Genomic DNA, 12,700 nt, shown 5'->3' on the forward strand with positions numbered 1-12,700 from the left:
AGAATGTCAATGATAGGCTGTGATCTGGGAGACTCTGGGTTACAACAAAGACCAACGGGGAGGTCCACTTTTGATGATCTTGGCAGGAGTAGTGCCTAGTCAGTACAGAACTGTACTTCTTGTGATTGATGGAAACCTGACTGCGTGGCTCTAGATTTATCTAGTCCTGGAACTTTACCTGCTACCCTTCCCCTGGGTTCATCCTCACACTGTAACACTGTTACATCCTCCAAGGTTACACCAGCAACATGAGGATGTGCTCATGCTGGTGTCATCATGGTGAATGTAACAGACAGGCTGTGATAAGATGAGATAACATCACTTAATTGGCCATATACAATTTCTTGTATTAGGAATTTGTCTTTTCGCATACCCGAACTTGCTCTCAATGAGACACACAGACAGGGAGAGAAACTTGGGGTCAGAGCGCAGAGTTTGCGATTTATATGGTGCCCCTGGAGCAGTTGGGGTTAAGGGCCTTGCTCAGGGGCCCAATGGAGCAGGATTCCTCTGCCGGCCGCGGGATACGAACCGACAACCTTCCAGCCAACCTTCCTCGTGGGATGATCTGCAATGACAGGTGTCATCTAGGGTTCAGAGACCAGTGGAAATCTACGATACGATAGCATCGGCAGTGAAACCATGCACCACAGACATGCAGCTTGCTTTTCTTCTAATGGTGGGCAGACATGCTTACTTTAACTGTTACAGTTACTGTTACTTTTACAGTATGCCTTCTGCAAATGAACACTATTCTGCTGATGAACTGTTAATTAGCATGATGACTCTACCCATGTCATGTCTGTTTAATAAAATGCTGTGCGCCTGCTAAAAAAGATTTTGACATTTTCCTAATAATAACTTTAGGAATGTGTTGAAGGTCCAAGTGGTAAATGACTTTGCTTATTATGCATATAGATAACTTTTATTAGTCCAGATTTTTTAAAAAAAGTTTTCAGACAGAGATCCTATTTAATAAGCTCTAAATATAAAAAAATGAATTGTTAATGATAATTTTTGTTACACAAATTAGTCACTTACTACATAATATATAATATATAATATATAATATATAATATATAATATATAATATATAATATATAATATTATGCCAGCTTTGCCTGGAGATGGCAAGCCGCCAATAATAATAATCCCACCATTCTAAGTGACAAAGTATCAGAGGACACAAATGCAGTAAGAAGCTTAAACATGTAAGTGTAGATAAGCAACTGATTCTGTCAGATAAGAGGAAGAAAAAATCCTGACAAGAGATCAGCGAGCTTGTATTGCTGCTGGGGCACAGCAGGAGTTTACAGTGTGCCAAAAAATAGAGAGGAGTGGGAGTAGAGAGGTGCTGGGAGGTGCTGTCAGAGAAGAAGAGCTGCCAAAGTCCCTGTGGGGGGTTAATAGCCTACTATATATTTACACAATATAGGCTTCCCCATTTGAGTTTCATCCAACTAATATACCGTAGTTCACCAGATTTCACTAAATTTTATGGTGATGCCAACCTCTATAGTTTAACTGTACTGAGTTATGTTACCACTGCACAGAAACTGTACTTTCTTAGATTATTTAATATAAAGTTAGGATCTCCAAACATCACCCTTGAGAGCCCTAAACCTGCATGTTTTATGGGTCAGGTCAGCTCTTTCTGGACATTGGGAACTCCTGTAAGTTACATTGGTGAATTAATTCACGATTAACTAGACTACGAGGGTGGTTTCAAACCTTGGTCCTGGACAGCTGCAGTCCAACAGGTGTTAAAAGTCATCATTACATCACCAATTCTTTAATACAAGGAAGGATGGTAAACACAATGCAGGTGGCTCAACGTTTGAGTTCTCCAGGACCAGAAGATAAATAAAAAGGCAATTGATGGAAAACAACTGGCAGAGCTTTGACTGAGGTTTCCAAACTGTCAGGTTAAATTTCAGTACAGTACATTCAATCTTTTCTGTAGAGGCTTGCGCCTTGAATTGATCTTGATGCTATTATCAGTTAACAAGAAATCAATATACAAGTAATTCGGAAAAGATAATTGTTAAATGAGTTCAAATTTTATTAATAGTGGAATTTGTTTAATTAAAAACATATTGTGGTAGTGCATATACTGTATTTTGTAGGTAGTCGTATGTAATGTAATTTTAACGTGTTGTTTTGCTCTGCTGTAGTATTGTGCAGATTCTAACATCAGTCGGCTACTTGTAATTTTTTATGTCTCACGATTGTATTTTCTATATTGTAACGCTTACGGCCGACAAGCAGCGTGTGTAAGAGCCGGCGTACCAGAGCGGGTGACGTCACCGCCCTTCCCTGTGATAGCAGGACCACAGCTACTGGGCTGTGGAGAGATCTCTCTTTAGCTCACGGGGCTAGGTCGCTGCAGAGAGACGCGGAAGTCCCGGGTTCGAGCCTCCAGTCGGGATGGGGCTGACCAGATGCGGCAAGGGCGCCCGCCTGAGCCCCCGTTGCGTTACATTGGTGTCAGAAGTGGGATGGGATAGCCCTTCGCCGGGGACGGCGATTTAAGCGGGGGAGAGTGTAACGCTTACGGCCGACAAGCACTGTGTGTAAGAGCCGGCGTACCAGAGCGGGTGACGTCACCGCCCTTCCCTGTGATAGCAGGACCACAGCTACTGGGCTGTGGAGAGATCTCTCTTTGGCTCACGGGGCTAGGTCGCTGCAGAGAGACGCGGAAGTCCCGGGTTCGAGCCCCGGACGGTGCAGGGGCCGACCTGATGCGGCAAGGGCGCCCGCCTGAGCCCCCGTTGCGTTACATTGGTGTCAGAAGCGGGGTGGGATAGCCCTTCGCCGGGGACGGCGATTTAAGCGGGGGAGAGTGTAACGCTTACGGCCGACAAGCAGTGTGTGTAAGAGCCGGCGTACCAGAGCGGGTGACGTCACCGCCCTTCCTTGTGATAGCAGGACCACAGCTACTGGGCTGTGGAGAGATCTCTCTTTAGCTCACGGGGCTAGGTCGCTGCAGAGAGACGCGGGAGTCCCGGGTTCGAGCCTCCAGTCGGGATGGGGCCGACCAGATGCGGCAAGGGCGCCCGTCTGAGCCCCCGTTGCGTTACAATATAATAGTTCAGGTGGGTAGCTGCGTCAGCATGCGTAGGCTGCACTTTATAAGCTAGCCTTTGTCTATAATGCAGATCAACACCGGTTGTTAGGGAACAAGTAACGATATTTTAGCTACAAACATCCAGTTCGCTTACGATTGGACGAGACTAATGAGATTGTTTACCTCACTGCAAATAAACAGTAATTTAGAACAAAGACAACATGTGCAGTGTATTAATAATATCAAGCATTAAAATGGAATTGCTACATAACTTTCAGAATTGTTATTTAAATTAAAAACGAACGTTGAATTGCAGAGAATTCCTGCATTCTGAGGTCTACTGTTACCTGACAATTGTACTTCGCAGCAGTTTCTTTTCTTTTTCCTTTCTTCTACGACCGTTAGAGGTCCCCATTCAACCACAATCTCATACGCATCAAGTAAATCCAGGCTCGCACAAGAAAAAGATACAACTGTGCCAACACAACTAACAAAGAGTGGGCTGAAAAGACGCGAAACAAAATCAAAAGCAAAAAAAGAAATGCTAAATTAATGTTAAAAGCGAAGTGACAGATTTATTGTAACGTTTTCTGTAAGGTGAACGCTTCCACAGTCATCAACAACAGCATCTTAAAGGACGGAAAAAAATTAACACCAAGCAAAGGCAAGGCTGATGTTCTCAAGATCGTTAAAGTAGCGGACCGCTATCTTTCTTGGAACTCTAAGCACCTGCCTTATTTATATAGTCAAAATATATTATCTCAAAATTAATAATATTAATTCGTCTCCGATTTGGCAATAGATGTGAGGAACAAGTGCATATGAATAAGCCTCATGTGTAAAAAAAAAACAGATTTCTTTCTGTTCAATTAAAACAATGTATACGTCAGAATTCAAGTGTGTACAGCTGGATGCTCTGAAAGCAACGTCTCCATAATGTAACTTGGAAGAGAACAGAGCTCGGTGACCTCACACACAGATTCTTTGGAACTGGGAAGAAGGTTGCACATTACTGGATTTGTTCATTCTCCTCCTCGTTATAATTGCTGTTCTCGTTATCATCTGATTTTCGCAGCTAGGTGGGATAAAGTATTTTGTGCTGTTCTCAGATTCACTTTGTTAAAAGAGCGCTCCAGTCATTTCATTTCATCATCATTGGAGATGATGATGACCTACCTTACTGTGGTCATTGGCTGTTTCACCTTTCGAACAGTTTCATTTCCTTCAAATCACAGAGACTAACTTTTGTGTGGATACATTCAACCTGGAAGTTAAGTCAAACAGCTTATTCCTAAAACGTTGATTTCGAATTCGTTCGCACCTTTCCCAACGCGTTGAAGGAGACACGGATAATTACTCGCCGATGCTGGAATTATTAGAGGGGAGAAGATTTAAAAGCTTAATGCGGAAAAGTGTTACGGTGTGTGGACAAATTAAGGTTTCCATTAACAGTTTTTCTTTCACGGACGACGGTAACATGGAGAAGAGCTCAGTCAGCTACAAAACCATGGGGTAGAGAACAATATCCCCTCTATATGGAAACAGTGCAGGGTCAGAGTGATAACCCAATCCGAATAAAAAATAAAAAGTAAGATGTATTTTACCGTTACTATTAATGACGATTATGATAAGTGGGCAGTAAGTGCAGGTAGGTTTAATAATCATTAATTACTTTTTTCTCATTTTGCATGCAATATGATGGATTTAATCACGATTTGTTTTTAAATATATTATGCATCGGACAATGCCTAGATCTGAATTTGGCAAAAGACACCTAACTGGGAACGAACAAATAAAAAATGGGTGATAGACTTTTAACGCACGACTGACCGATCAGAAATGGAATTTACATGAGACGCAGCAGTAGTAAAAACCTAAATTAATTTAACAGCTACGGGACTGAACGCCACAGTTGTTCTATGCTACCCGATTATTTACTGGCGTAAAATGGAGAGTGAAACTGCAATAATGTCGTCAAGAAATGTCGCAAGGCACCACTTAAACTTCGTAAACACAAAGGATTACAGGAAAAGCACAAGAAGAAAGGAGACAGCATAATTACTGTACATCGCGAAAAAGAAAATTTATGTTATGATGTTACACTGCATTCGTACTATGCCACTGAAAACAAAATAACATACAATAATAAAACAGAGTCAAACTAAAGTAACAGCTCTGATCGTGTTCTCGTCAATGACCCAGAAAATACATGTACAGTACCACGTTCTGGCTTAAAACAGTCGGTTGTCTGCGGCCAGAGAAGCTGGGAAAGTGATCAAACGGACACGCCTCGACGGTCATTAACATGGGCAAATCAGATAAGTGCAACGCAAATATGATCAATAGACTATTTCGATAACCTTATATAAAAGTCTAATAACTGCCTAAGCCACTCTGCTAAATACATCAGAGGGAATTTGCGGTGATTATAATGCTGGATAACTAGTTCAAACTGATGGACAGGAAAAAGAATAATATAAACACCAACTAAACAAGAGATTTCTTCAAAAATAGAATGGTGGGATTCAGATGCTTTCCTGTTGTTGGTTTGTTTCTAAAGGTTCTTTTAAGCAAACTGTTGTCAGAAAATTGTTTTCTGGTGAAGGGAAGGAAGCATTTTAAAAAGAATAATGCAATAAGCAGTTGCTGAAGCTGAAAGCAATGCTGCTAGGGCAACAAGGCAAAAGAACCTCTAGGGTCATTGTTGAACCCTCATGCCTTTTGGTCGCTGTTTTACATTAATAACTTTTTTCCACCAGTTGGAGTTATGAGGTGATTTCTGCTTCCAGAGGTAAAAGGATGGATTTTAACATCACCACCGTCATCGACAGCGATATTTCAGAGAGAGACTCGTCTGCTCGAGTCTTGACAGGCTGTTTCCTGTCTCTGCTTATACTGTCAACTCTGTTGGGAAACACACTGGTCTGTGCGGCTGTTACCAAGTTTCGTCATCTGAGGTCAAAAGTCACAAACTTTTTTGTGATATCCCTGGCTGTATCAGATCTGCTTGTGGCAATTTTGGTGATGCCTTGGAAAGCCATTACAGAGATCGCTGGTTTTTGGCCCTTTGGCTCATTTTGCAATATTTGGGTGGCTTTTGATATTATGTGCTCCACAGCCTCCATTTTGAACTTGTGTATCATCAGTGTGGACAGGTATTGGGCTATATCAAGCCCCTTCAGGTACGAGAGAAAGATGACCCCCAAAGTGGCGTTCATTATGATAAGTGTAGCATGGACACTGTCGGTGCTCATCTCTTTCATCCCTGTACAGCTCAATTGGCACAAGGCTCAAACAACGAGCTTTTCTGAACCAAATGTCAGCTATAGGGGACTGCTGCTGGACAACTGTGACTCTAGCCTGAACAGAACATATGCCATCTCTTCTTCCTTGATCAGCTTTTACATTCCCGTCGCCATCATGATAGTCACTTACACTCGGATTTATAGAATTGCCCAGAAGCAGATCAGGAGGATTTCCGCCTTGGAGAGAGCAGCAGAAAGTGCCAAGAACCGTCACAGCAGCATGGGAAACAGCTCCAGCATGGAGACCGAAAGCTCGTTCAAGATGTCCTTCAAAAGAGAAACCAAAGTTTTGAAAACTCTGTCAGTGATAATGGGGGTCTTTGTGTGCTGTTGGTTGCCATTCTTCATTCTGAACTGCATGGTGCCCTTCTGTGAACACACCTTGCCAAGCGGCAATGATTTTCCTTGCATAAGTTCCACCACCTTTGATGTCTTTGTCTGGTTTGGATGGGCCAATTCCTCACTCAACCCTATCATTTATGCCTTTAATGCAGACTTTCGCAGAGCTTTCTCTATTCTCCTGGGATGCAACAGACTTTGTCCCACCAGCAATGCTATCGAGACTGTCAGCATCAACAACAATGGAGCGCCTCCTCCTTCTTTCCAGTATCAGCCAAAGGGATACATCCCCAAAGAGGGGAATGTGACCTACCTGATTCCTCATTCCATACTCTGCCAAGAGGAGGAATCCCCCAAAAAGGATGAAGAGGCTATTGGAATTAAGACACTGGAGAAACTGTCTCCTGCAGTGTCAGGTAACTTGGACAGTGAGGGAGATGTTTGTTTGGAAAAGATAAACCCTACAACTCAGAATGGGCAGCACAAAACATGAGCAAAACACAAAACCTGCAGAACGTCTTGAGAAATACCTTAGCCTGTTGAACTGAACAACAAAAATCTAACCCTTAAGTGACTTGAACATTAACTAGAATGAGTGCAGATTTTACAAAAAAATTAACACTGAGGACCTTAAAACCCTGTGTAGTAATCAAACTGAAATTTAAAGAATGTTCAAAAAGAAGGCACTTTATTCTGAAAAACTATCTGCAAAACACTTTATATGTCTGTTAAAAATAAACTGAAAGTTAAGACAACTAATTAAAGAAAGTATAACTAGTAAGTAAAATTAATAAAAACATTCAACAATGTGCATGTGTAGAGTTACAGTAATAATAAGTGAAACTGGCTGACCATGAAACAAGGGGTCACCCGGACATAGCAAATTAGCAAGCTATTCATGTCCTGTAGGTAGTTTAACAGTGCTTTAAATATAGAGTATATTTTAAATACTTTTTTCCTACTTCTAGGTTAAATGGTTTGGAATATTTTGATGTGAATTGCAGTATGTACTTAATATTTATTTTTGTATTTTCAATTAAAATGATTTCACACCAGGTTATTGCTAGTTTGCTAACATTACAGTACTTAGTATTAGAATGGGCTTATGATATACTGTATGTAATTAAACCATAACCTCTCCTATGACCTTATTCACCACAAAAGAGATTAAGTACTTAGGTCTACACATTTTTTGCACATTTTAAATTTGAATATTTTCGTTATTTTCTGTCTGAATTTTCCAGATCATACTCGGAAAGTGATTGCCGTTCAGATTTATTGTCATTATCATTATTTCGATTTATGTATACTGTATAGTGAACCGATCCCAAAATTCTTGTAACAAACTGTGTGCGAAAGCCTGTTTATTTAGCACAGTACTTGAAAACAAATAATTTGTAATGTAACCTGTGCTCTAAATGGCTTTTGACAGACTAAGGTAACTCACATTATCCAAGCAGATATACTGTAAAGTGCTATCTTGGAGACAGCACTGAAAATAACAACAGTCTTCTATGGAACAGAGCTCCCTTTATCTTATGTGTTTCAGTGAAGTAAGACACCTACATTTTAAACCAATCAAAGACAGCAAAAACAAAACAAAACCCCCCAGCTATGACTTTCCTAGAGTAAGATGCCACAGAAACAAAGAAATCTCTTGATGAAAAATAGTAACACTTGTGCTCTCTGGTTTATCACAGCATAACTCACTGTTTTTCAAGCTTCACATTTTGTCACTTCATTACAGTGTGAATATGTGAACAAGATGACAATTATTAACTCAGTCATAAATAATGTATCACCTAACATACTGCAACTGAAAATATATGACAGTTTTTTCAGATTATGATCAGCTACTGCTACTGTTATCTTTATTAATTGAATGTTAAAAAATAACGTAACTTACAATGATTTTGCTCTGGGTTTGTTATGAATTTGATTCTTTGCTAGCAGACCCATTCCATTGTTACTGAAATAGCTATTTGCTATTTGTTACGTTGTGTTTTTACGAGATAGAGCAAATCCAGTAATACTTCAGTATATTGGGTACACATTCATGCACTGTATAAACACCTCATAACCTCTAATACATGTAGAACATGAATACTAATACTGTAAGTGTCACTAACCTGGTAGTAAGTGGCCCTTACTAATGATAAATGGCATAGTTATTAACTGAAGTCAAATACTTATCATTTACAACAACCTTATTTAGGAACCCTTCATTGTTTACAACTGTGTTCATCATACACATATAAAGAATGATTTGCACCCCCTAAAACAAAGTACTTTATTACCACAACCTTTATGGACAATATTGTTTGTGATGAAATTAACTTCAGTGCTGCAGGCAATTAAGTGAAAAGATTGATTTTCTGTAAAATCAGATTATTGTTTAGAATAACCTCATGAAGAGAATGTGTGCTTTCGTAGCTTGTGATTATGAGACCTAAGAAAGAAATAGGTACATTTTGTATTGTAGAAGTGATGTTTGAAATATAGTATTACAGATGAGAAACTACAATTCAATAATTTGCACATTCAGCTATCCTTAGCTTTTTGTTTGACTGGTAAAAGGGGACTTCGGCTTGTATAAAAGAACATTCAAAATATATAGTAAATGTATTAATACAGATTTTCAATATAAATGAACCACACATTTGTAGTATATAATGTGAATACCTTTTTTACAATATGCATGGTTTGATAATCTATTTGAATTATACTATATACTTTACAAATTATAACATTTTATGTACTGTAAATTAACACCATTACGTACTATCAAATTTTAGGGTAAGTTTCTTTTAGTGTTAAAAAAAAGTGAAGCGTATACTTCCCTTAGCAACAGAAAAGATTGTTTAAAAGGAAGTTCTCATAAAAGTAAATACGTAATTCTGTAACAGTTCATGAAATTCCAAAGACCATATGAGAAGAAAATGATCCATATATATATAAACCATTTTCTTCTCATTTCCATCCCAATCCTTCTCAAGTTTGTATATCTATATACAGGTTAATGCTTAAGAGTAACCTATCTTGTGTCTCCTTTTGAAATTGTATATTCTGTTGTCACACAAGGTTTGTACTTCTGGTGTCTTGGATAATGCGAGTTAAAATATAGAAATCTCATAAAGGCTTTTATTTCAAGGATGATATTATAGACATTCAGGCTTCATCATCAAAGTATTAGATGACTTAATTCTCAATGACATCCCTACCTCAACCTTCAACAACATAATTGTGCTATTGCAGAAAAATAAGTATTGTACAATGTTGAAATGTAGAAGTGAACGCAAGTGCTTTGCAACTGAAGATTCATAAATTTGTGTAGCAAATTATATGTCCTGTCTTAAGTGTGGGTTTGTTAATAAGTCAGGGTATTCATTGCCTGAAGTACATCTGGCAAGCTGTAACCAATGGCAAAAGCAAAATATTACGACTTTTTTTCCCAATTCACAATTTGTGTCAGAGTTTTGGAGTCTCTTACTGTCTGCAGAATAAAAGTATATGTTTATTCCAGGTCAATGCATTGAATATTGTTCTTAAATTTGCTCTTCAGTGTATGCCCAGTTGTATTTTGCTCATTGCAGAATACCACTTGTTTTAGGAGGATCAATGGCAATGGATTTCAGATGGACAGTGCCATCCTACATCAGTCTAGCTAGTTCATTTAACACTGAAAAAAAAAACAACAGATTTCAGATAAAAATCCAGAGCAATTACAATTATTCAAGTTTAAATACTGCTTCACCCATGAATGATGTAGAATATTTAGTAAATCTGTCAGTAAACAGGGCTGGTTTTAAGATAACAGCCAAATTGTAAAAGTTGATGGTTCTAAAATGTCTTAAAATAATTGCTAAACAATGTGTGAATAGTAAAGTAAACTTAGAATGACTGCTGCATATTAAAAAAAAACGTCTTTAGGATTGGATCAGTAAAATAAAGTGCTTTAGCACTTCAGATTTGAAGGATATGCCTTCATTTGTAAAAATAAATACCATGGCATCTATACATGTGAGCTTTTTGTCCAAAACTGTGCAGGAAAAAGTTGGAACCAGCTGAAAAAAGGCTATTTCATTGGAACCCATAATGACAACTGCAGCTTGAATAATTATGGCTTGAATATTTAATGCTAGGAGTTTATGAAGATAAATGATTCCTAACCACTGACACTCAAGCAGAAAGAAAGCAACAATATGGACCACAGAATTGGAATAAAATATGTTGGGATGTCTTTGTCCTGCTTTATTAGAGTTTTACCATGTTTTTTAAAGTGCTGTTGGTTCCTTCTTTTGGAAGGTCAAGATGCTTAATTGCCTTTCATTTTACACTAATCAGATTTTGTACAGTGGTTGACTTTAATTAAATTGTATTGTTATAGCAAAAATAAGCAAATCTGTGATATTAATTTTATTGAAATAAATATTTAAGGTACAACAAATTATACAAATAATACAACTTTTAAGTATGGATATTACAAGGTAGAAAGAGAAAGATCTTTATTTTTTAAAGGATGTGCATACATAAACTCATTGACATTCTTAGAGATTGTTTCCCTGCATCTCTATTTAGACTTGAGTTTTATGTTGTCTACAGCTTTATGCCAAGAACAAGCTTGATCATAATATTTGAAAATGTAAATAAGATTAAACCTTCAAAAGTGATTCAGAATTGAAATTAACGTGATGTTTCATTTCTTTTAGTGACTTCTTAGAATGTTGTCCACCAGTTCCTCTGTTGTCACAACAGTATGTTTTCTGTTTACTGTAGCTTTTGCATTTCTTTTCAAAAGCTGTCTGTTCATCTTGGACGGTTTCTTTTGAGAGGAGTACTGTTTGTACCGAGAGATACAGTACATGAGAGCATACAGATATGTGAAAGCCATTCAGCTCATTTAATTAGGTGTTGGTAATTTGGTGATCCAAGGTTCTGAGGCAGTCATTACTATAAATATCCAGAGAATCAGCTTCAGTGACACATTTCCAGAAACTTTTCCAGACATCCAGCTCCCTCTTCGTAAACAAGTGCCACTTATAGTCAACCTCAAGACTTAAGGTTCCTTTTAATTTCCATTTGTGCACTCAGGTCCTTGTTTAAATGCTGTAATTGAAGTCATCAAGTTGATTAAGTTTGTCAATGCCTTATAGGATTTTGGATCCATTAAGTCTCCTCCTAGTCTTTACAGTTTAACACTGAATCAGTTTTGTTTCTTTATAGATGGCAAAATAATTCATAAGGTAAACTGAAACATGGCAGTAATTCCTCTCAATAAAGCAACTGTGAATCTCTATGATTGATGTGTTGAATTCAGAAGGCAAGACTGAGAATTATACATCTTAATACAGTATACAGTATGTAAAAGTTTCATTGTTTCTTTCATGTAATTTCAAGGCATCTCTTTCATTTGAAAAATAACAATGTAGAGAATGACTGGCCAATACAAAAACAGGTGGACACAGGAGAAGCATAAGATTGTCAAATAACAAGAGCATGCTGTTTCAGCAGAATCAGTGTGTATTTTCAACTATAACAATGGCAACAGTCCAGTACTGTATCTATCTTAGCTGTTGCTCTTGTAGTCCCATATACCAATATAAATATGGGACTGGATTTTCAGAATTTCTAGGATTTTGGAAACAAACAATGATCTATGAGTAAAATCATGAACATAACGGCATTAGTAGTTTTGATTATAACTATGGGCTGGAATGAAGTGCCATAAAAATAAAAGAATTGTGCTTATGTTTAATTCATAGATTTTTTTGGATTCTGGTTCAGAAAAAGAAACCGTCTTCACACAGTCATCATCACTCAAGCACATGATGCAGCATACCAAGGTGTTGGGCAAGACCTTACGAAAAATGTACAGTAGTGCCATTCAAAAGCTTGAAGTGCTCATGGGAAAAAAAATGAAACTACTATGATCTTAAAAGCCTGGTGATATGAGGTTCGTTAAAATCAGTCCTCCCAAGGACACTAGCTA

General features: G+C 38.1%; 1 protein-coding gene across 1 annotated transcript; it reads left to right on the forward strand.

The window, feature by feature from the left end:
• Positions 1-3,539: 3,539 nt before the first annotated feature.
• On the forward strand, positions 3,540-12,005 carry drd1b (dopamine receptor D1b). Its single transcript, XM_088604077.1, has 2 exons — positions 3,540-4,715; positions 5,827-12,005. The coding sequence occupies exon 2, from the start codon at positions 5,867-5,869 to the stop codon at positions 7,202-7,204; it is 1,338 nt and encodes a 445-aa protein (XP_088460203.1). The 5' UTR covers positions 3,540-4,715; positions 5,827-5,866; the 3' UTR covers positions 7,205-12,005.
• The last annotated feature ends 695 nt before the right edge of the window (positions 12,006-12,700 follow it).

Source organism: Lepisosteus platostomus, chromosome 13, assembly GCF_059453375.1.
Source record: "Lepisosteus platostomus isolate fLepPlt1 chromosome 13, fLepPlt1.hap1, whole genome shotgun sequence".
Lineage (NCBI taxonomy): Eukaryota > Metazoa > Chordata > Actinopteri > Semionotiformes > Lepisosteidae > Lepisosteus > Lepisosteus platostomus.

What these genes read in the sequence shown, in the direction of transcription:
- drd1b (XM_088604077.1), top strand. Translation starts at nt 5,867, where the DNA reads ATGGATTTTAACATCACCACCGTCATCGACAGCGATATTTCAGAGAGA.